The 24,208-nt window shown below is 47.0% G+C and overlaps 1 protein-coding gene across 1 annotated transcript in view; it reads left to right on the forward strand.

The window, feature by feature from the left end:
- Positions 1 to 2,004: 2,004 nt before the first annotated feature.
- Positions 2,005 to 24,208, forward strand: part of DPP9 (dipeptidyl peptidase 9) — a 60,036-nt gene continuing 37,832 nt past the window's right edge. Inside the window, exons 1-9 of the mRNA XM_032230283.1 lie at positions 2,005 to 2,089; positions 6,928 to 7,184; positions 8,449 to 8,561; positions 9,987 to 10,160; positions 11,712 to 11,880; positions 15,722 to 15,835; positions 17,778 to 17,906; positions 21,603 to 21,664; positions 22,648 to 22,748. Coding sequence (XP_032086174.1) covers positions 2,034 to 2,089; positions 6,928 to 7,184; positions 8,449 to 8,561; positions 9,987 to 10,160; positions 11,712 to 11,880; positions 15,722 to 15,835; positions 17,778 to 17,906; positions 21,603 to 21,664; positions 22,648 to 22,748 — 1,175 coding nt within the window. The 5' untranslated portion in view covers positions 2,005 to 2,033. The remainder of the gene's footprint in view (positions 2,090 to 6,927; positions 7,185 to 8,448; positions 8,562 to 9,986; positions 10,161 to 11,711; positions 11,881 to 15,721; positions 15,836 to 17,777; positions 17,907 to 21,602; positions 21,665 to 22,647; positions 22,749 to 24,208) is intronic.

The raw sequence follows: 24,208 nt of genomic DNA on the forward strand, positions 1-24,208 counted from the left end.
AATTTTGGATTTTTGGTGTGTGTGTGTGTGTGTAATATAAATAGAATAGTGAGAAGGATTCACTGGAGAAGAGCCTCATGCTGGGAAAGACGGAGGGCAAAAGAAGAAGGGGACGGCAGAGAATGAGGTGGCTGGATGGAGTCACTGAAGCAGTTGGCATGAGCTTAAATGGACTCCAGAGGATGGTAGAGGACAGGAAGACCTGGAGGAACGCCATGGTGTCGTGATGGGTCAGACACGACTTCGCGACTAACAACAACAATAGAAACCTGGCTGTAGTCTTAGGGGTGTTGTCTTTTATTTATTTTCTTTATTGTTGCATGGAAAGTCTGCTATATGAATCCGTAGAAGAGATTTATTTGTAGCTCTGTGTCTCAGAGCTTGGTGGTTTTTTTGCAGATAGTTCATGACCCATCTGGGTAACAGCATCAGTGTTGAGAGGGAGTGGGGTTTGTAGGGAGGAGGAGGACTGTGAGGTCCTTGGTGCTCTCTGAGCTTGGTTTTCTTGCAGGCATTTAATGACCCAACTGGGTAACATCATCAATGCTGGAAGGAAGGGAGGGGGGGGTTTACAGAGAGGAAGAGGAGAAGGACTGCAGGGTCCTTGGTGTTTTCAGAGTCTGGTGTATTGGATTAACCTGGGTTGGACATGGTGTGTGAATCCAGGCCAGAAGGCGAGTTTTGAGAATTAAGGTGGGAGTCGTGTCTGCAGTGTTGCAAGACCCTTGATTACGATAGGCCTTTCTGGCTAAATTTGAATTAAAACATGTTACCAAACCAGAGATGGAAAAGATTAGACCAATAGAGGAGAGAATATTACTCAGAGTTGAACTGTGAGGTCCTGGATGCTTTCTGAGCTTTGTTGTTGTTGTTGTTTTTGCAGATATCTCAACCGAAAGCTCTAGGCCTATTACATTGATGTTCATTTATTAAAGCAAGGCTTGGCTTGATCTTGGTCCTTGATGCCCTCTTGTTTTGGTCTGGAAAATAAAAACCACACAAGCTCAAAGCATCAACAATGAAGCCATCTTTATTTTGATAGGTGAACGTTAAGGTGCTAGCCCTGGGATTCCTGAGTCATGTCAATTAGAAAAGTTATAAACCTTGTCTACCGTTTTGCAGCCTCAACATACAATTTGGGATGTGATCCACATGTGTGTTTTTATTTATTTATTTAGGAGCTGAATAATATGCGGTTGGGCACTTTTGTTCTCTTCCATGAAAATTGAGAAAATGCTAGATCTTCTGATATGCAGTTTTCAGAATGGAGGTTGTTTTTTTTAAATTCCCTCTTAAAAAAGAATCCACAGACCATTCGCTTTCATTCCGGTGATTGCTATCAGATTCCAGAATTAACATGCAGAAAGCGCTCCGGTTCAGTCCTTGACGCTGCCCTGTCATGTTTGGGGGGAAAACAACAGAATGGCAGAGTTGGAAGGGACCTTGGAGGTCTTCTAGTCCAACCCTCTGCTCAGGCAGGAAATCCATTTTGGACAATCTCCCAATCGCTTCTTAAAAACTTCCAGGGTTGGAATACTCACAACTTCTGGAGGAAGTTCTTCGTTCTACTTATTATTCATTGTTCTAACTGCCAGGAAATTTTTCCTTAGTTCTGGGTTGCTGAAATATTTAAAAGGTGTGCTGCATGCTATTCTGCAATACAAAATCCTTTATGGGCCATGGGCTGTCCTTCAAAGAATGCTGAAATGGAACAGGACCCAAACCTACAATTTATTTTAATGAATTGCATAGAGTTTATGGAATGACTTGCCATTGTTTTGTGTTTTTTTTCCTTTTAAAATTGCAATAATGGGTGGTTGAATTTTGCTTAAGGCTTGGGAAGGGAGGGGGGAAAGATATGACTCGGGCACTCCTAACGCAAGGGAGTTATTTTGATTCAGGTTTTATGGGTGAAGCAAAACGCCTTTTAGCTATAAACTGCTTAATTAGTGGCCTCTCTTACACTCTGATTTTCCTTTTTTTTTTCCCCTCCACACAGTTTCTTATCCCGTCTAAGGCTCGCTTAGCAGTTGATGCAGAAAATAAAGAGGGCTCGGCTGGAAAACGAAAGCACAGGAAGTTGGAGAAGGTAACTTTCCTTAGGAGGCCACGTTTTCTCTTTGAGGGAGCAGGAATTGTCCACTTGTGTCAACCTAAGAACAGGCAGCTGCAGCTTGTAGCAGGTTGTTCCATGTTGCCTGTCATAATATTTACTTTGGGATGGAAGAAAGACGGTGTTTTGCTCTCAAATCAGAAAGCTCGCTGGGCATTTGTGCAGGTAATTTTGCATCCCTAGTATTTGGAAAGTGGGTGCTTTCCTAGAATCATAGAGTTGGAAGGCATCTTGGAGGTCTTCTAGTCCAGTGTTTCTCAACCTTGGCGACTTGAAGTCCATTGGACTTCAACTCCCAGAATTCCCCAGCCAGCACAGCTGGCTGGGGAATTCTGGGAGTTGAAGTCCACAGGACTTAAAGTCGCCAAGGTTGAGAAACACTGTTCTAGTCCAACCCTCTGCCCAAGATAGCAATAGCAATAGCAGTTAGACTTATATACCGCTTCATAGGGCTTTCAGCCCTCTCTAAGCGGTTTACAGAGTCAGCATATCGCCCCCACAGTCTGGGTCCTCATTTCGCCTACCTCGGAAGGATGGAAGGCTGAGTCAACCTTGAGCCGGTCAGGCTCAAACTGCTGGCAGTGGGTAGAGTCGGCCTGCAATAGTGCATTCTAACCACTGCACCACCAGAGTTAGAGAGAGACAAAGAGGTGATAGATAGATGGATGGATTAATGGATGGATGGATGGATGGATGATAGATAGATAGATAGATAGATAGACAGACAGACAGACAGACAGACAGACAGACAGACAGATACAGATATAGATATAGATATATAGAGATAGAATAGCAATAGCAGTTAGACTTATATACCGCTTCATAGGGCTTTCAGCCCTCTCTAAGCGGTTTACAGAGTCAGCATATCGCCCCCACACAATCTGGGTCCTCATTTCACCCACCTCGGAAGGATGGAAGGCTGAGTCAACCTTGAGCCGGTCAGGCTCAAACTGCTGGCAGTGGGTAGAGTCGGCCTGCAATACTGCATTTTAACCACTGCACCACCAGAGTTAGAGAGAGACAAAGAGGTGATAGATGGATGGATGGATGGATGGATGGATGATAGATAGATAGATAGATGATAGATAGATGATAGATAGATGATAGATAGATAGATAGATAGATGATAGATAGATAGATAGATAGATAGATAGATAGATAGATAGATAGACAGACAGATACAGATATAGATATAGATATAGATATATAGAGATAGAATAGCAATAGCAGTTAGACCTATATACCGCTTCATAGGGCTTTCAGCCCTCTCTAAGCGGTTTACAGAGTCAGCATATCGCCCCCACACAATCTGGGTCCTCATTTCACCCACCTCGGAAGGATGGAAGGCTGAGTCAACCTTGAGCCGGTGAGATTTGAACCGCCGAACTGCAGATAGCAGTCAGCTGAAGTGGCCTGCAGTACTGCACCCTAACCACTGCGCCACCTCGGCTTGTAAAGTCTTTATATCATTCGAGACAAACATTTCCAATATTTTCTTGAAAACATCCAGCCATGGAGTACCCACGACTCCATGCTGTTTAATATTTCCCCCTTTGGGGCGTTTGGTATTCGCAGAACTTGGTTGTTTTCTTGCAGACTTCTCATTACCCTACTAGGTAACATCATTGGTGCTAGGAGAGAGTGGAGGCCGGCTGTGGGGTCCGTAATGCTCTCTGAACTTGGTGGTTTTTTTTTTTTTATTTAGTCCTTCGTTTATATACATCTCAGCCCAAACAAAATCACGTAGACTCTCTTTAAAACTCCCGTGTCCTTTGGAAAACGTTTGCCGTTTTGTCCCCCGTAATCACCTACACAAGGGACAAAGATGACTTGGTTGGTGCATATGTGGTGAGGTTTGACTGTGAAAATGAGGAAGGCAGTTTGCCATATTTAATCAGCAGGGGGTTAGATCATTTATGACTCTCTCTCTCTCTCTCTCTCTTTCCCTTAAACTGACCTTCAAAGAATAACAATGCTTAAAATAAGAGATGGCTTCATCCATAGGAGCTTATTTCCTTTGCCTTTTAATTTGGGTTTCTTTACTTGGGTTACGCTTCCTTATTGTCAGAGGCTGTGCAGTTTGGGCCCGTTTTTTGTTTTTTTAACGTGGACATTTTATTTTAAAAAACAACAACCCAAACTCTTCCTTTTTAGATATTTCTTGCAGAGCTGTTGAGGCATTTTAAAAAGGCTGTTGATGTAAAGTCTCGGAGATGTTAAAGTCAAACTGGCACTCCCAGGAGTCTGGAGCGGAAAATTCTTAGCGCAGGATTTTATCGCTGTCCGTGAAGATTACTTTGAGTTGAAGATTTGAGTTTATTTTATTTTTTTTTAAGTTAACTTCAGGGGGAAGTTTGGACACACCTTCCTTCCTTTGATACTGATTTCACTATCCTGTGCGTTGGAGGTTCCTTTGTCAGAACATAGAATCAGAGGGCTGAAGGGCACCTATGAGATCTTCTAGTCCAACCCCCTGCTCAAGGCAGGAAACCCTCATACCAGTGGTCCTCAACCTTTCCAGCTTGGCGGCCTTGCACGTGGGTCTGGGTGTGGGTGTGTGAGTGAGTGGCAGGAGGTAGCTCTCACACAGGTCCACTTGTGTGAGCGATGAGTGCGCTTCTCCTCCGCTTCTGCAAATGGAGCTTTGCGCGTAAGCGGAGGGCACTTACACTCACACACTAAGCTCCACTCGTTCAAGCGGCAGGCTTCTGAGAGCCGAGGTGGCGCAGTGGTTAAATGCAGCACTGCAGGCTACTTCAGCTGACTGCAGTTCAGCAGTTCGGCTGTTCAAATCCCACCAGGCTCAGGGTTGACTCAGCCTTCCATCCTTCCAAGGTGGGTAAAATGAGGACCCGGATTGTTGTTGGGGGCAATATGCTGACTCTGTAAACCGCTTAGAGAGGGCTGAAGAGGTATATAAGTCTAACGATTGATTGATCGATTGCTTGCCCTTGAAGCTCCCCTCGCATGGAATCCATTTGCGTGCAAGGGCTCGCTCGCGCACGTGGAACTTCTTCATTCATTTGTTTTCCCATCTCTCACAGCCTGGTTTTGAACAGCCGCTGCCCCGGTAGTGGGCCTTGGGGACCACTGCTTTATGCCATCCTGGTCAAATGGTTATCCAGTCTTATTTTTGAAAACCTCCAGTGTTGAAACACTCACAAGACCTGGAGGCAAATTATTCCACGGATTCATTGCTCTCAGGGAATTTCTCCGTATTTCTCACTTGGATCTCTCTTTCGTGAGCTTCTACCCATCCATTGCTTCTTGCCCTGCCTTGAGGTGCTTTGGAAAATAGGTTGACCCTCTCTTCTCTTTGGCAGCTCCTCAAGTACTGAAAGACGCTTGTGCCCCCCCACCCCAATCCTTCTCTTTATCCCAAAAGTGCTTTATTTCCAAGGGGCAACCTGTTTTTCTTTTGAAGACGTTTCGCTTCTCATCCAAGAAGCTTCTTCAGCTCTGACTGGGTGGTGGGGAACGGAAGGATTTATGCTCCTTGCAGACAGCTGGTCATTTGCATCCTTTTTAGAGGGTCCTTGAGACCACTTGGAGGTTTATTTGTGTCTTCTTTAAAGATGTTTCACTTCTCATCCAAGAAGCCTCTTCAACTCTGACTGGATGGTGGGGGAAGGAAGGATTTATGCTCCTTGCAGACAGCTGTGTCATTTGCATCCTTTTTAGAGGGCCGTTGAGGCCACTTGGAGATTTGTCTGTGTCCTCAGTGTCGCCTGAGTGGTGCAAATGGGTGGGGAGCCTTCTTGGAACTGCTGAAAGGACTGTGTTGTGGAGCTGTACTTTCTGCAGGATGTTCTGCAGAACGCACAGAATTCTGCAGGGATAAAGAGCAGAAAAATCTGAGGGACACATACAAACCTCCAAGTGGTCTCAAGGACCCTCTCAAAGGATGCAAATGACACAGCTGTCTGCAAGGAGCATAAATCCTTCTGTCCCCCACCACCCAGTCAGCGCTGAGGAAGCTTCTAGGATGAGAAGCGAAATGCCTTCAAAGGAAAAAAAAAGGAAGTGCAGTGGCTTCTTAAAAGAGAGAAGAAGAAAAAAGTAGCTTTGGGACAATCATGACCTGGATGCCTGAGAATCTCCATAGACCTCTCTTTGATTGTCGTGTGACAGGCGACATATTGATTGTATGTGATAGGCGACACATGCCTTGCTCCCTCACCTGTTCATCCTACGATTTAGCCTCTAGACCTGTGATGGCGGACCTCTGGCGCAGACCCCTCTCTGCGGTCGCTTGGGCTGTCGCCCTAGTTCCCCTCCACCACACAGGTACTCGCACCTCTCGCCAGCCAGTTGGCCCGTTTTTGCTGCAGGGAGGCCTACAAAGCCCAAAATGAGGGGTGGGGGGTTAACTTCGTCCTCGTTGATTGGACTGAGTCCTATAAACTCTTTAGGCCACGCCCTAGTCACCAGGTAATACCCAGTTATCAACTCAGTCCCCAGGCTGTGTCATCCTGATTTCCTTGATATGGTAATATGAGCCCTCTTCTTTGTGGCCCCCTCTCAAATACCGGCATACTGCTATCATGTCCCCCTGGTCCTTCTTTTCTCTAGACTGGCCAATCCTGCAGCCCTTCTTCATATGTTTTGGTCTCCAGGCCTTTAATCATCTTAGTTGCTCTTCTTTGCACTTTTTCTCCAAAGCCTCAAAACATCTTTTTTGTAGCATAGTGTCCAAAACTGGATGCGGTTATCCCGAGTGTGGCCTTACTAAAGGTTTTGTAAAGGGAGATTCTCCCGTTCCTCTCTTCTCCTTCCTGTCCTCTCAGTTATTTTCTGCTCTTTTGTTCTCCTAGTTCCTTGACCAGTTCTGGAGGAAGGCTGAAGATGACAGCGGTGGACGCTCTGTCCGACAGCGCTGAGGCAGTAGAGATGGAGGACGCCTCCATGTCCCAGTTCCAGGTGGAGAAACACTCGTGGGAGGGGCTGCGTGACATCATTCACGGCAGCCGGAAGTACACGGGAATGATCGTGAATAAGGCCCCCCACGACTTCCAGTTCGTCCGTAAAACAGAAGAATCAAGCCCTCACTCCCATCGGCTGTATTACCTGGGTATGAACTCACATAGGCTGGCAGCACTGAAAAGCCACCAAAAAGATGTTGTTACGGTTGGTCACAAAGCCAGCCAGATGTTCAGACTGGATTTGGCCATTTAATTCTCCAAAGGAGAGATGGTCCATAGAGCAAGGACCACAGAAGGATTAGAATTCTGAGCCAGCTTTGGAGAGAAATTGGATTCATGTAGGAGTCAGCTTTTTATTTTTTATATTCTCTCTCTCTCTCCCTTCCTCCCTCCCTCCCTCCCTCCTTCTCCCCCTCCCCTCCCACCCTCCTATCCTCTCCTTCCTTTTTTCCTTTTCTTCCTCTTCCCATTAATCCTTTCTCACCTTTCTTCTCTCCCTTCTTCCCCTTCTTCCTTCCTTCCTCTTCCCTTTCCTCCTCCTCCTTGACTCCTTCCTCTCCCTATCCATTTCCTTCCTCTCCTGCCTCCAACACTCCTTTCCTTCTTCTCCTCCCTCCCTCCCTCACTCCATTTTCATTGTTAGATACATTTCCTACATGTGTGTTTTCTGTTTCAAAAACAATCTCTTAAGACCAGGCTGCCATTAGGCTCCCAGTAATAATTTCTTGCCTATTTGTTCTCCGCCATTTATTTATTTGTTTGTTTATTTTTATCATTTTTTGCAAATTATAAAAGGGTGGTGAGCTTAATGTTTCATCCCCTACCTCCTATTTTTCCCCACAACAGCCATGCGAGGTGAGTTGGGCTGAGAGAGAGATGGCCCACTCAGTTGGCTTTCAACTGGGAGCTAGAACTACAACTCACCGTCTCCTAGTGATTGGCCCAAAGTCGCCCAGCTGGCTTTCATGCCTAAGAACTCACCATCTCCTGGTGATTGGCCCAAAGTCACCCAGCCAAATTTCATGCCTAAGGCGGGACTAGAACTCACCATCTCCTGGTGATTGGCCCAAAGTCACCCAGCCGGCTTTCATGCCTAAAGCGGGACTAGAACTCACCTGCTCCTGGTGATTGGCCCAAAGTCACCCAGCCAGATTTCATGCCTAAAGCAGGACTAGAACTCACCTGCTCCTGGTGATTGGCCCAAAGTCACCCAGCTGGATTTCATGCCTAAGGCGGGACTAGAACGCAGAGTCTTAGAGATTGTGTGTCTGTTTGGTCAACAGAATTTAAGTAGAAAAACTACAATGTTTAAACCTCTTAAGGGAAATTACAAAGAGTCAGGAAGTGGTTGACTTCCCATCTGGGAGTTTAAATAAATGGCTTCTCTCCTACCAATCTGTCCTCCCTCAACAGGAATGCCATACGGAAGCCGGGAAAATTCTCTCCTCTACTCGGAGATTCCCAAAAAGGTACGGAAGGAAGCCCTCCTGCTGTTGTCATGGAAGCAGATGCTGGATCATTTCCAGGTGAGCACACCTGCGCAGGTGGCCCTCGGTTGTTTCAGCCAAATCAGGACTTGGGACACAGGTAGTCCTCACTTAACGTCCACTTTTGGGACCCTCGACTCCATTGCTAAGCAACATAGTCATTAAACAAGGCATCATGTGACGGTCGCAAACTTAACAGGGTCACTTTTTCCCATGGTCATTAAGCGAAACATCTGCTTTTCCATTGACTGCTTAGCAGAAGCTGCTTAACAAGTATGCAAAGGGAGATCACGTGACTGCGGGAAATGTACTTTTGTAGCTTTGGTCGCTAAATAGGATCCTCGTTAAGTGAGGAGTACCTGTATGGTCCTTTACTTAAAGGAAAACACATTTTTCCCCCTAAATTCACAGGAGGCCCTCTGTTTTTTCATCCCACCAATTCTTTCCGATCTTGCCCAGGTAACAACTTGGAACAGTTGCTAAATAGGACTGTTGTTAAGTGAGAACTACCTGTATTGTCCTTTACTTAAGGGGAAATGCATTTGTTGCTTGGGCTCCTCTGAATCCACACCAGGCCCACATTTCTTCGTCCTAACAGTTTTTTCCCTCTCAGATAACAACTTGGAATGGTCACTAATCAGGACCATCGTTAAGTGAGGGCTACCTATATTGTCCTTCATCTAAAGGGAAATGCATTTATCTGTTGGGCCCTTTTGAATCTACACCACAGCCCCATTCCTTCATCCCACCAGTTATTTTCCTCTCACTCAGGCAACAATTTGGAAAAGACATTAAACAGGACCGTCGCGAAGCAAGGACTGCCTGTAATGTCCTTTGTTTAAAAGGGAAATGCTTTAATTTCTTGGGCCCCTCTGAATCCACACCAGGGCTCTGTTGCTGTTCTGACCTAGCCTTCCTCAGCAACACGAAGCTGAGTTTTCGTCCCGATAAACCCCTTTTATTTTATTGACAGTGAATTCCTCTCCCAGAGTCTTTCAAGATAGTTCACAATTCCCAACCTTCATCAGGCTTGGAGAGAGGCCAGGCTGATATCTTTCATTCTTGGCAAGAATGCAGGAATGAACTCATTGTCTCCTGCAAACTCCACTCCCCTTTCGCTCCTCTTTTATTTCCATTCATCGTCCACCGGTGGCCTTTCTCCCAAGTTGACCCCTGTTCTTTAGCTGTTCCCTTCCTCTGACCACTCTGTGCCTGCACACACTGGGAACAGGCTCCAGTTGCTCATCTGCCCCACTGATGTCTGACTCTGAAAGCAGCTGATAACTGTCAGACGGCCCTGGCCCCCTCTCTGCCTCCAACACAGAGCCCTCATCCGAGCCTTCCCCAGACTCCAGGACTGGCCCATCTTCCTCCCCAACCTCCTCACTGTCCGAATCTGCTGCCAGCTCCACCGGCGGGCCACAAGAGTTCTTTCATCCTGTTGGTTCTTTCTCTCTGCTCCAGGCCACTCCCCACCATGGGATGTACTCCCGAGAGGAAGAGCTACTGAGGGAACGGAAGCGCCTCGGGGTCTTCGGGATCACGTCCTACGACTTCCACCGAGAGAGCGGCCTTTTCCTCTTCCAGGCCAGCAACAGCCTCTTCTACTGTCGGGACGGAGGCCAAAATGGCTTCATGGTGAGTCTGTTCCTCCTGGCAGGATATTCCTTTCCTTACAACCCTCAGACTTTTATACCGCTTTGCGTTGCTTTACAGCCTCTCTCTAAGCGGTTTACAGAATCAAGCCTATTTGCCCCCAATAATCTGGGTCCTCCTTTTACCTACCTCGGAAGGGTGGAAAGCTAAGTCAACCTTGAGCCGGTCAGGATCGAACTCCTGGCAGTCGGCAGAGTTAGCCTGCAATGCTGCCTTCTAACCACTGTGCCATCGTGGCTCTTACAAGAGGAAGGAAGGAAGGAAGAGAAAGAAAGAAAAGGAGAAAGAGAGGAAGGAAGAGGGAGGAAAAAAAGAGAAGGGAATTGAGAGATGGTGGGAACAGGAGAGAAAGAAAAAAAGGGAGAAAAAAGGGAACGAAGGAAAGGGGGAGGGAAGGAGGGAGAGAATAGCAATAGCACTAGATTACTATACCACTTCCCAGTGCTTTACAGTCTCTAAGCAGTTTATGGAGTCAGCCTATTTGCCCCCAACAATCTGGAAGGGGGACCCCAGAAGGGCAGAAAGCTGAGTCAACCTTGAGCCGGTCAGGATCGAACCTCTAGCAGTCAGCAGAGGTAGCCTGCAATGCTGCGTTTCAACTGCTGTGCCACCACAGCTCTTGAAAATCTTATTGCAAAGTGCCCGAAAGTTGATCATGTGATCGTGGGGGCGCTCTAACACCAAGATGGCAAACCTATGGCATGTGTGCCGCAGGTGGCACAGAGAGCCCTCTCTGTGGGGGCGCGAGCCGTTGCCTCACCTCAGCTCCACAGTGCATACCCGGGCAGCTCCCATTGGCCAGCTGATTTTCAGGTTTCTGCCATGCATGTGTGAGGGGGCATGCGTATGTGGTGGGGGGAGGGGTGCAGTGAAGGCCCCCTGGGACCCATTTGTGCTCCAAGGAGGCTGCAGCGGAGGTGGTATCCAGCAGGTTCTGACAGGTTCTGGAGAACCTGGTAGTGGAAATTTTGAATAGTTCAGAGAACCGGTAAATACCACCTTTGGCTGGCCCCGCCCCCATCTATTCTTTGCCTCCCGAGTCCCAGCTGATCGTCTGGGTCTTCTTTTGTTGCCCTGCACAGGAGAACGGAGCTGGAAAGCAGGTTGGTGGGGTGGGGAAGGAATGGGGGTTTTGCAGTATCCTTCCCCCAGGAGTGGGGTGGGAATGGGGATTTTGCAGTATCCTTCCTCGAGGATTGGGGTGGGAATGGAGATTTTGCAGTATCCTTCCCCTTGAGTGGGGAGGGAATGGGGATTTTGCAGTATCCTTTCCCCAGGAGAAGGCAACCAGTCTTAAGACACTTTTGGTCAATTTAAACAGCTGTTAAACAAAGGGCTGTAAGTTTAGGAGTCTCCATAAATCAGGGGTCCCCAAAGTTGGCAATTTTAAACCTTGTGGATTTCAACTCCCAGAATTCTCCAGCTAGCTGCCTGGAGAATTCTGGGAGTTGAAGTCCACAAGGCTTAAAGTTGCCAAGTTTGAAGCCCTCTGTCATAAATGGTCAATTAAAAAGGCAATTTATTCGTCTCCAGGTCTCTCCTATGAAGCCGCTGGAAATCCAGACGCAATGCTCGGGGCCCCGGATGGACCCCAAAATCTGCTCAGCAGACCCTTCCTTCTTCTCCTTCATCAACAACAACGACCTGTGGGTGGCGAACATCGAGACGGGAGAAGAACGGCGCCTAACTTTCTGCCAGAAAGGTACGCTTGCCCAGGCCTTGGCTTGGATGAGGTTCCCTCGCACTCAAGGCCACAGCGGCTTTGGTTTCAGTGCGTGGCTGTGGAAAAATAGTTCACACCAGATGGCGTCTTGTTTCTCTGCAGCTTTCTGGCAATTGTTTTATTTAATTAGAAAATGTGTATAGATCCATACATAACTAACAACCGTGACCCGTCAAAACCGTGCTCGACTAAGCCGCGCCCGATTAAACCGCATCGCTGACGTCATCAACAGGGTGACAACAGCCAGCGCGGAGAAAGAAGGGCGCTTTAAATAGCACTTTGAAAGCAAGCCGATTCAACTTAAGGTAAGGGTTAGGTTTAGGGTTAGCTTTAGGGTTAGGGTTAGGGTTAGGTTAAGGGTTAGGATTAGGTTTAGGATTAGGTTAAGGGTTAGGTTTAGGGTTAGGATTAGGATTAGGGGGGTTAGGTTTAGGGGTTAATTTTAGGTTTAGGGTTTACAGCGTGCTTCTGTCTCCGCGCTGTTGTCGCCCTGTTGATGACGTCAGCTACGTGGTTTAGTCGGACGCGGTTTAGTCAAGCGCAGTTTTGTGGTGGAACCACTAACAACAATTTATAATAAACAATATAAAGCAGACCCATAATATAAGAGTCCCAGTTTGGTCCAGTGGTAAGGTACCAGACTAGAAACAGGAGACGGTGAGTTCTAGTCCTGTTTTAGGCATAAAATCCGACTGGGTGACTTTGGGCCAATCACCAGGAGACGGTGAGTTCTAGTCCCACCTTAAGTTATAGAAAGTGTGTGGGTGACTTTGCGCCAATCACCAGGAGACGGTGAGTTCTAGTCCCACCTTAGTTATGAAAACTCTGTGGGTGACTTTGGGCCAGTCCCTCTCTCTCAGGCTAACCCACCTCACAAGGTGGTGGTTGTGGGGAAAATAGAAGATAGAAGGAATATTAGATATGTTTGTCACTTGAGTTATTTATTAAGTAATAAAGGGATTAAAATCAGATTGGTTGAATAGATGGATGGATAGAGATCGGTGGATGGATAAATGGTTGATTGGATGGATGGATGGATGGATGGATAGAGATGGTTGTGTAGAGATGCATAGATAGAAGAATTAGAGGAGAGATCAGGCTGTGCAGCCACATGTGGCTCTTTCATCCCTCTGCTGCGGCTCCCTGTCACTCAAATATGCGCCACAACCGCTAATATGTGACACCCGCCAACATGTGATTTATTGAGTTTTTCGACCCCCGTTAGGCCAACCACGGTTAAATCCAAGAAAGGAAGTTTCAGAAGAAAACACAACATTTAATTGAACTACATAGGCTAATTTTGTGGCCACTCAGGAAATAGTCAGGCGTGGGACGGGTTTTCTTTTCTGTGGGAAACTGGTCCAAATGGCTCTCTTGAGTGTTTAAGGTTGCCGGCTCCTGGGATAGATTATAGTATAATTGATTGAGAGAAAGATTGTGAGAAATGGATTGATTGCTAAAGGGGAAGGGGAAGCTTTTCTGTGCCCGAGACCCAAGACCGAGGCATGGTTTGTAAAGGTATGTGACTTTCCTGGCGGCAGTATGAATTAAATACCCAGTTTACATGCACCCCTCCAAAAAAAAAGGGGGGGGACAATTTTGCTTCTTCCTGTATCCCTTTGAGACTTTGATCTGACCTGTAGGTGGGACCTCATGGCTAAAGTTCACACTGAACCTGGATTTATTTCCCAACCGAGATGCCCTGCAGGAGTAGATTACCTCTATGCCAAAAGTGGAATCCAGGGCCCCACTCTCAGAAAGCTGAGCCGATGGGAATCTGGGAATGAGAAACCACAACGCGACATGACCCAATAGCTGCTTAAATAGCAAATTCTTATGATTCTGAGAAGGGACGCAGTGGCTAAGACGCTGAGCTTGCCAATCAGAAAGGTCAGTAGTTTGGCGGTTCGAATCCCTAGCGCTGCATAACTGAGTGAGCTCCCGTGACTTGTCCCAGCTTCTGCCAACCTAGCAGTTCGAAAGCACGTAAAAATGCAAATAGAAAAATAGGAACCACCTTTGGTGGGAAGGTAAATAGCGTTCCGTGAGCCTTCGGCGTTGAGTCATGCCGGCCACGTGACCATGGAGACGTCTTCGGACAGTGCTGGCTCTTTGGCTTTGAAACGGAGATGAACACCGCCCCCTAGAGTCGGGAACGACTAGCACATACGTAGGAGGGGAACCTTTATGATTCTGAGACACAGTTGGAAACTTTGGTGCACTCTTTCCCTGGGCTCCTATAATCTCTGAATAAATACAGGTGGTCTTCGACTTATGACAGTTCATTTAGTGACCATTTGAAGATAACAACGGCACTGAAAACAGTGACTTAGGACTGTGTCTCATACTTAACGACCATCGCAGCATCCCCATGGTCGCCCAATGAAAATTCAGACACTTGGCAACCGACTCATATTTACGACAGTGGCAGTGTCCCGGGGTCATGTGCTTATCTTCTGACCAGCAGAGTCAATGGGGGAGCCAGATTCACTTAACAAGGGCGTCACTCGCTTAACTGCAGCGATGCCATTAACACCTGTTCCAAGGAAGGTCCTAAAATGGAGCAAACCTCACTTAACTGCTGCCTTTCTTATCAGAGGAAACGGTGGCCGTAATTTGAGGACTACCTGTATAAGGTAGCTACCGTATTTTTCGGAGTATAAGACGCACCCTTTTCCCTCAAAAAAAGAGGCTGAAAATCTGGGTGGGTCTTATACACTGAATGCAGCATTTTTTGTCTCCCGAAATTCCGCCCCCTTCACTAAAATGGCCGTGCATAGCCTTTAGGAGGCTTCCAGAATGCTCCTGGGAGCTGGGGAAGGCAGAAAATGAGCAAAAAATGGCCCATTTTTTGCTCTATTTTGCCTCCCCCCAACCCCCAGGAGCACTCTGGAAGCTTCCTAATTGCCCCCCCTTTTTTTTTACAAAAAATGGGCCTGTTTTCGTGAAAAACAGGCCGTTGTTTGCTCATTCCCCCCCCCCCCCCCACATTCCCAAGGACGGTTCCACCACAAAACCGTGCTCGACTAAACCGCGTCCGACTAAACCGTGTAGCTGACATCATCAACAGGGTGACAACAGCCCGGAGACAGAAGCACGCTGTAAACCCTAAACCTAAAATTAACCCCTAAACCTAAACCTAACCCCCCTAAACCTAATCCTAAACCTAACCCTAGCCCTAACCCTTAACCTAACCCTAAAGCTAACCCTAAACCTAACCCTTACCTTAAGTTGAATCGGCTTGCTTTCAAAGCGCTATTTAAAGCGCCCTTCTTTCTCCGCGCTGGCTGTTGTCGCCCTGTTGATGACATCAGCGACGCGGTTTAATTGGGCGCGGTTTAGTCGAGCGCGGTTTTGACGGGTCACGCCCAAGGACACACTATAAGCCTCCTAAGGGCTATTCATGCCCTTTTAAAGGGGGGGGGGCTGTTTTTGCAAAAGTTTTTGGGAGGTTTACAGAGTGTAAAAACTTTTATTTAAAATTTGCCTCTTCAAAACCTTGGTGCGTTTTATACTCCGAAAGGAGCCGAGGTGGCGCAATGGTTAAATGCAGCACTGCAGGCCACTTCAGCTGACTGCAGTTCTGCAGTTCGGCTGTTCAAATCTCACCGGCTCAGGGTTGACTCAGCCTTCCATCCTTCCAAGGTGGGTAAAATGAGGACCCGGATTGTTGTTGGGGGCAATATGCTGACTCTGTAAACCGCTTATGAAGCGGTATATAAGTCTAACTGCTATTGCTAAATACGGTATATTTTTGGGTTGTTTAACTTAGTCGAGGAGACACTTGACATAAGGAGCCTCGCAATTTTTACCCCCCCAGGTTTATCCAGCGTGCTAGATGATCCCAAGTCAGCCGGTGTGGCCACTTTCGTCATCCAGGAAGAATTTGACCGCTTTACGGGGTATTGGTGGTGTCCAGCGTCTTCCCAAGAAGGTATGTGGGCCAGGCTGCCGCCTTCTTGGCACGGAATTAAGGTCTGAATGATCTCCACAACACTCTCAAAACTATCTGGTAGGGCTGTACAGTATTCCTCAACTTAGAACAGTTTGTTTAGTGACAGTTCAAGGTTGCAATGTGGCTTTATCCCCTCACCCCCACCCCTTCAACCTCTGTAACAATGTTGGCAGTACTCAGGCATGTCAGACTTCCAAACAGCATCCAAAATTAAACCAGAGTCCGAGGCAAAGGATTCCTCAAAGTTCCGATTTATTAAGAGAGCCACGTTGTCACTTCTGGGAAAACCCGAATCTGAAAGCTTCCTGGTTTTCCCCACCCAGTTGAAAGTTCAAGATCCTGCCCCCCACACCCACAAGTCCATCACATGGTCCAATCTCCCATCGCCACAAAAACAGAGTCCACCCATCCAGTTCCGGCCAAGTGCAGAGACAAAGATGACCTTGAGTTTCTAAAAAGAACGTCGTTATGGCTACATATCACCGAACTCCATATAATCCCCCCATTTTCCCACAATAGAAATTAGACAGTAGAAAGTGTAGCAGGCTTGAAGTCCAAAAGAAAAGATTGCTTGCAGGCATGACAATGCGTCTTATTTCCCAAAGCCAACCTCTGGATATGACGCTGAGCACGGGCACACAACATTTTTGGTCAACCGTGGCGAGGCCTCTTCTAAGGGGAACCTCTCCCGTTAAGTCACTGTATGGTCTTGGCCACCGTGCGGCAGCTCAGTTTCAGGGTCTTGGCAATCTTCTTGTAGGCTAGACCCGTGATGGGGAACCTATGACACATGTGCTACAGGTGGCACCTGGAGCCATATTTACCGGCATGTCAGCTGGCCAGCTGATTTTTTGCCCTTCCGGAGAGCCAAGGAAGGCCATTATTTTTTTTGCCCTCCTCTGGCTTCAGCGAATCCTCCAGAGGCTGGGGAGGGCAAAAAACAGCCCCATGGAAGTTCGGAAATGATCCATTTCTGGCTTCTGGAGAGGCCATTTTCGCCCTCCCCAGGCTTCAGCAAAGCCTCCTGAGCCTGGGGAGGGGTCATGCACGCATTGCCGGGGAGAGAGGGGGGGGTCGCATGGGCATGTGGGGGGAGGAGACTGAGTGGGCACGCATGTGTATGCGATAGGGCTGCGGGAGCAATTTTGGCACGCCGTAAGAAAAAGATTCGCCATCACTGGCCTAGGCCATCTTTATGGAGAGCGACAATTCCTTTTTTCAGATCCTCAGAGAGTTCAGTGCCATGTTGAACTTCCAGAATGACAGAATGAGAGCGATAACACCAAATTTAACACACCTGCTCCCCTTTCCCCCCTGAGACCTTGTGACACCTAACGAGTCACATGACACCATAGGAGGAAAAAGGCTACCTGGGCCCCATTTGGACAGTATCACTTTGGGGTGTATTCACCTTTGTTGCCAGCAGTTTGGACATTAATGGCTGTGGTGTTGTGTTATTTTGAGGGGACAGCACATTTACACTGTTATACAAGCTGTATAATCACCTTTACATTGTAGCCAAGTGTCATTTCTTCAGTGTGGTCACATGAAAAGATATGCTTAAATATGTACAAAATGTGTGGGGGTATACTCCTGTGATATACCGTCTCTGTGTATGTGTATGTGTACAAGATGTATATACATCTTGTGTATCTGTGTGTGTATACACACAGAGAGAGAGACACATTATGTATATAGATGTATATATGTATGTATGTATACATACATACATACATACATACATACATACAGAATATGTATATGGCCGTGTCTATATCTATATATTTTGAGAGCGGGCATCAGATTTTCATTTTAATATGTGTAATTATGTACCCAGAGAAAATGCAAGTAAACTTTATTTCTTCCCTCATCTAATAACCTCCCCCCCCCCAATCCTCCTACTTGCCTGCTTTCCATTTAGGACCCGAAGGCTGGAAGACATTGCGAATTCTGTATGAGGAAGTCGATGAATCCGAGGTGGAGGTGATTCACGTCCCTTCACCGGCTCTGGAAGAACGGAAAACGGACACATACCGGTATCCCAGAACAGGTCAGTGGGGGGGGGGGGGGATGATGGAGGGGAGGAGAAGAAAGTTATAGGTAGTCCTAACAGAACTGGAAGGGACTTCTATGTGTCCACATGCAGTCTGTATGCAGGCTGACATATAGAATATAGAATAAAAGAATTGGAAGGGAGCTTGGAGGTCTTCTAGTCCAACCCCCTGCTCAAGCAGGAAATTCTACACCCTTTCAGACAAGTGACTGTCTAGTCTCTTCTTCAAAGGTAGTAAGTATCTGTGTAGTTGAGATGGAAACTGTTACGTAAGTTCCCCGTTGGGAGAGCGAGTACGTTCAGCGAAGCGTTGTGAGAGTTGTGTTGGAGAACACACAAACCAGCATACAGAGAGACTGCCGTTTAAATAGGCTTTTACTTTCGTGGAAATAGAGGTATCAGAGTCCATCAAACAGTCCAAGTCATACATGGATAAGACAGTTAGTCATCAACGTCTTTCAGTTAAGGGATAATCCAAATAACATAGTCCATAATCATACAAATAGTCCGGTACTCAAAGTTTGCTAGCAGTTGCAAGACTTACAATAGCTCACGGCGCTTTCTAACAGCCAGCTTCCGAAACACTCGGATCAGATCAGCCCAGCATCTTAACAAATCAGAGAGTTCTGGCTCCCCCTTATGGCCAGTTGAGGAAACAGCAACCAATCACATTTTACAGTATGATTTAAAGAAACAGGTACAGCATTGTTACATGATTTATATATTGTCAACCCAACCGTTAGATTATATTCCTAACATTCCAGTGTTGGAACACGCACAATTTCAGGAAGCAACTTATTCCACTGATTAATTATTCTAACTATTGGGAAGTTTCCCCTCAATTCCAGGTTGCTTCTCTCCTTCATTAGTTTCCATCCATTGCTTCTTGTCCTGCTCTCAGGTGCTTTGGGGACCAGGTCAAACCCCTCCACCCTCTTCTTGGTGGCAGCCCATCAAATGTTGGCACACTTTCTATCATGTCATCCCTCATTATTTTTTTTGGATAGACTTGGCATATCTACCGTGTTTCCCCGAAAATAAGGCAAGGTCTTATTAAATTTAGCCCCATCAAATATGGCCTTGGGCTTATTATAGGGGAGGGATTACTATTTTGGGGGGCAGGTGAGAAGTGAGGCGCGCCTTTTACCTTTCCAGCTCCGTCGCATTCCTCGCCATTGCGCTCAGGGAAGCGGCTGGTAAAAAACCCCTTCTAACGAGTTCAATCAAACTTCTTGAAATCGCGAGAAGGGGTTTTTTTTTTAACCAGGGGCTTCCCTGAACACAATGGCGAGGAACGCAGCCCAACACCGCCCAGCTCGCCCCAATGGTAAAGGCAGCCTGCCTGGTTCCCTTCCCCGCCGTCCCTTTAGCGAGCGGTGGCAGTTGGGGGGGGGAGAAGCGAGGCGCGCCTCTTAACTTTCTAGCTCCATCGCGTTCCTGGTTCACCGACAAAAGGGCGAACGACAAAACCGCGCCCGACTAAACCGCGTTGCTGACGTCATCAACAGGGCGACAACAGCGCGGAGACAGAAGCACGCTGTAAACTATAAACCTAAACTTAACCCCTAAACCTAACCCTAAACGTAACCCTAAACCTAATCCTAAACCTAACCCTTAACCTAACCCTAAACTTAACCCTAAACCTAACCCTAACCCTTAACCTAACCCTAACCCTTAACCTAACCCTAAACTTAACCCTAACCCTTAACCTAAACCTAACCCTTAACCTAACCCTAAAGCTAACCCTAAACCTAACCCTTACCTTAAGTTGAATGGGCTTGCTTTCAACGTGCTATTTAAAGCTCCCTTCTTTCTCCGCGCTGGCTGTTGTCGCCGCGTTGATGACGTCAGCGACACGGTTTACTCGGGCACGGTTTTGTCGTTCGCCCTTTTGACGGGTCACGGCGTTCCTCGCCCATTCTCCCATTGAATCCCCTTGTTAAAAAAAACCTCATGAGTTCAATTCGTGAGGTTTTTTTTACAAGGGGATTCAATGGGCGAAAGGGCGAGGAACGCAGCAGAACTGTCAGTCCCTGGTAGCGCTAGGACACGGGTCTCCTTCCCCCCCTCCCCCACCTGCCACCTCTTGCTAAAGGGACGGCGGGGACGGGAACCAGGCAGGCTGCCTTTACCATTGGGGCGAGGTGGGCGGTATTGGGCCGCGAGGGAAGGTCCGTTGCATTCCTCGTCCTTTCGCCCATCGAATCCCCTTGTAAAAAAAAAAAAAACTCGCGAGTTGAACTCGTGGTTTTTTTACAAGGGGATTCAATGGGCGAGTGGGCGAGGAACGCAACGGACCTGGAAAGGTAAAAGGCGCGCCTCGCTTCTCCCCCCGCCCCCACCTGCCACCCCTTGCTAAAGGGATGGCAGGGAAGGAAACCAGGCAGGCTGCCTTTACCATTGGGGTGGGCGGTGGTTTTTTGCGCGAGAAGGAACAGGCGGGAGGGGGTGATTGCATTGCTGGCCTGCCGCTGTTTTTGTGGCGGGCTCTTTTTGCGTGGGAGGGAAGGATGGGGGGTGGAACCACTTTGCTTCGCCTGCTGCTGTTTTTGCGGCGAGCCTTCTTTTTGCCCTGCAAGCTGTACCGGTAGGTGGTACAGTGGTAATGGCGGGGACTGGTTGCGCATGGGTATAAATAGTTGGGGACGGGCTTATTTTCAGGGGGGGGCTTATTATGGCGCATGCTCTGAAAAGCCCGATTGGGCTTATTAGCAGGGCATGTCTTATTTTTGGGGAAACACATTAGTTCCTGCAACCATTCATCATAGAGTTTAGCCTCCAATTCCTGAATCTTCTTGTGGGTCTCGAAAATATTTCTAGAGCCTCAACATCTTTACTGAGCCTCACCAATTGCGAGTAATCTAATCATAGCTTTTCAATGGTGGGATGTGGTACCCTTAACTGAGCACTGTGAAAAGGGAGTGTTGTGGCCCGCCAGCAGAGCGGCACTGTTCATAAGTGAGGAGGTTGGGGAGGAACCTGGGCCAGTCCTGGAGTCTGGGGAAGGCTCTGAGGAGGGCTCTGTGTCGGAGGCAGAGAGGGGGCCAGAGCCATATGCCAGTTATCAGCTGCCTTCAGAGTCAGACATCAGTGGTGCAGAAGAACAGCTGGAGCCTGTTCCCAGTGTGCGCATGGGCAGAGTTGCCAGATGAAGAGAACAGCTAAAGAACAGGGGTCGACTTGGGAGTAAGGCCACAGATGGACGGTGAATGGCCCCTCCTAGAGGAAATAAAAGAGGAGCGAAAGGGGAGGGGAGTTTGTAGGAGACAATTAGTTCGCTTAATTGGTTCGGGACTCTCCGAGATTCCTTGCCAAGTTTTGCAGATATCAGCCTGACAGCTCTTCAAGCCAGATACGTTCTGTGACCGTAAATCCTCCCTTGAAAGACTTGGCTGGATGTGAATGAGCAGAATTCCCAGTCAATTAATAAAAGGGTTTTTTGTCGGGACCAGGAGTTTGCTTCATGCTCTTGGGAAGCCTCGGACAGAACAGGGAGGAACATACAGTTAAGACATCATGTTGTGCACAAAATAGGATTGTGGATAAAATTGGATTATCTACTTAGGGACCCCCTTGTTAGGTACAAAAAAATTAACCTAAGGGAGTATGAAACCCATCCCCCCACACCTAGATGCGGATGTCAAAGCTTCAAATCACTATATTTTGCATCCCTTTATTATATCTCCTTTTCAGGCAGCAAAAATCCCAAAATCTCATTGAAGCTGGCAGAGTTTCAAACCGACAGCCAAGGAAAGGTGAGTGTTTTTGGCTCTGATATGGCAGCTTTGATTTTTATACTTTATCTTAGGCCCTGCTTGTCTTTTCCAACCAACTCTTAAAAAAAAAAAAAAACAGGACAGTGGATCATAGAGTCATAGGACTGGAAGGGACCTTGGAGGTCTTCTAGTCCAGCTCCTTAGCCTAGGCAGGAAGCCTTCGACCAGTGATGCTCATAGGGTCGTTTTTTGCTCTGGACTCCAGAGGATGCTAGAGGACAGAAAGGCCTGGAGGAACGTTGTCCATAGGGTTGCGATGGGTCAGACAAGACTTTGCAACTAAGAACAACAATTAATATTTTAATCTTGCGTCTCCTCCCTCCCTTCCCCCATTTCAATGTGTTATAGGGAGAAAATTGGAGCTATAACTCTGCTTGTGTCATTTAAAAAATGAAAACAAACCTCAGATCTCTCTTTGGGGAAATCTTCTGTCTTCCTTTTTTTTTTTCCCCCAAAAATTAAATCATTAAATAAAATTAACTGCCAAATATCCAGATGACGACAATTGTTTTCTCTAGATGTTTTTTTTTTTATGGCATTGGGTTTTCTTTTCGTGGTTGGAATGTATTCATTTGCCTCCCGCCTTTATTATTTTAATTGCGTTTGCTTTTAATTGTATATTTTGTGCCACCCGAAGTAGTTACGGAGTTGGATGGCTTATGCCAGCGACTTCGTGAAAAATAATAACCAAATAAAAACAAAAGTGCCTCGGCATCAATGAAGAAATGAAAAGGAAGTTATTGTTTTAATTTTTTTTAAAAAAAAAAAATTAAGTAATTTGCTTGAATTGGTCATTTAATTAAGTTCAATTTATAGAAGCTGGCCAAACCCCTTGCAAATGTGCATTTCATTTCTGCTTTGGTAATAACTTTCTTGGCAGAGACGTGCAATATTTGCAATATCCATAACTTTCTCCGGTTACATTTTCAACCTCTCCCCCCCCCCCCCGCTAATATTTACAGATCGTGCATGCCTGTGACATGGAACTGGTGCACCCCTTTGCTACCATGTTCCCCAACGTGGAGTACATTGCGCGAGCAGGTTGGACACGAGATGGCAAATAGTAAGTATCTGTGTAGTTGAGATGGAGACTGTTACATCAGCTCCCCGTTGGGAGAGCGGGTACGTTCAGCGAAGCGTTGGGAGAGTTGTGTTGGAGAACACGCAAACCAGCATACAGAGACACTGCAGTTGAAATAGGCTTTTACTTTCGTGGAAATAGAGGTATCAGAGTCCATCAAACAGTCCAAGTCATACACGGATAAGACAGTCAGTCATCAATGTCTTTCGGTTAAGGGATAATCCAAATAACATAGTCCAGTAACATATAATCAGTCTGGCATTCAAAGTTTGCTAGCAGTTGCAAAACTTACAATAGCTCACAGCACTTTCTAACAGCCAGCTTCCAAAACACTCAGATCAGATCAGCCCAGCATCTAACAGAGAGAGCGCTAACAGACTTTCTGGCTCCCTCTTATGGCCGATTGAGGAAACAGCACCCAATCACATTTACAGCATGATTTAAAAAAACAGGTACATCATTGTTACATGATTTATATATTGCCAACCCAACCGTTAGAATTATATTCCTAACAGAGACAGCTTAGCTACCCTCTCCTAGGTTCGTGTGTTTGCGTATTTTGATCAATATCTGAGTAAGGCGGTCCTTCGTTCCTCTGTGGGCTTGGTGGGTTGGGGTTTTTTTTGCAGATGTTCATTAGCCAACTAGGGTAGCAAGAGGTGCAGCACTGGTGATGTTTCCTAGTTGGGTAAATAATAAAGCGTCTGTGAGAAAACCACCAAGCTCAGAAAGCATCAAAGAACCCACAGTCCTTGCTGTCTTTCTCTTCCTTTTCTCCTTCCTCTCCTTCCTCTTCCTCCTCTCCCCTCCACGTACTCTGCTCCCTTCTAGCACTGCTGATGTTACCTAGTTGGGTAAATAAAAGGCCTGTTAGAAAACCACCAAGCTCAGAAAGCATCAAAGACCCCACAGTCCTTGCTGTCTTCTTCTTCCTCCTCCTCCTCCTCCTCCTCCTCTCCTTTCCACGTACCCTGCTCCCTTCTACTTTATTTATTTATTTATTTATTTTTTACTTTTATTAAACATTTATAGGCCGCCCTTTTCCCTGAGGGGACTCAGGGCGGCTTACAATAATAGGGGAGGGAAGTGCAGGACAAAACACAAAAAGAAAATGTGAGTAAAAATAATTAGCGGTAAAACACAACATTCACTCAACATTCGGGAGGGGCGAGAGTAAAGTCTTATCCCCAGGCCTGACGGGATAGCCAGATCTTGAGGGCTGTGCGGAAGGCCTGGACGGTGGTGAGGGTGCGGATCTCCACGGAGAGATTGTTCCATAGCGTCGGAGCTGCAACTGAGAAGGCTCTCCTCTGCGTAGTCGCCAGTCGGCACTGACTGGCGGATGGAATTCGGAGGAGACCTACTCTATGCGATCTGATGGGACGAAGGGAGGTAATTGGCAGGAGGCGGTCTCTCAAATAGCCAGATAGAGCGCTTTATGA

The sequence above is a fragment of the Thamnophis elegans genome, chromosome 1 (genome assembly GCF_009769535.1).
Source record: "Thamnophis elegans isolate rThaEle1 chromosome 1, rThaEle1.pri, whole genome shotgun sequence".
NCBI lineage: Eukaryota > Metazoa > Chordata > Lepidosauria > Squamata > Colubridae > Thamnophis > Thamnophis elegans.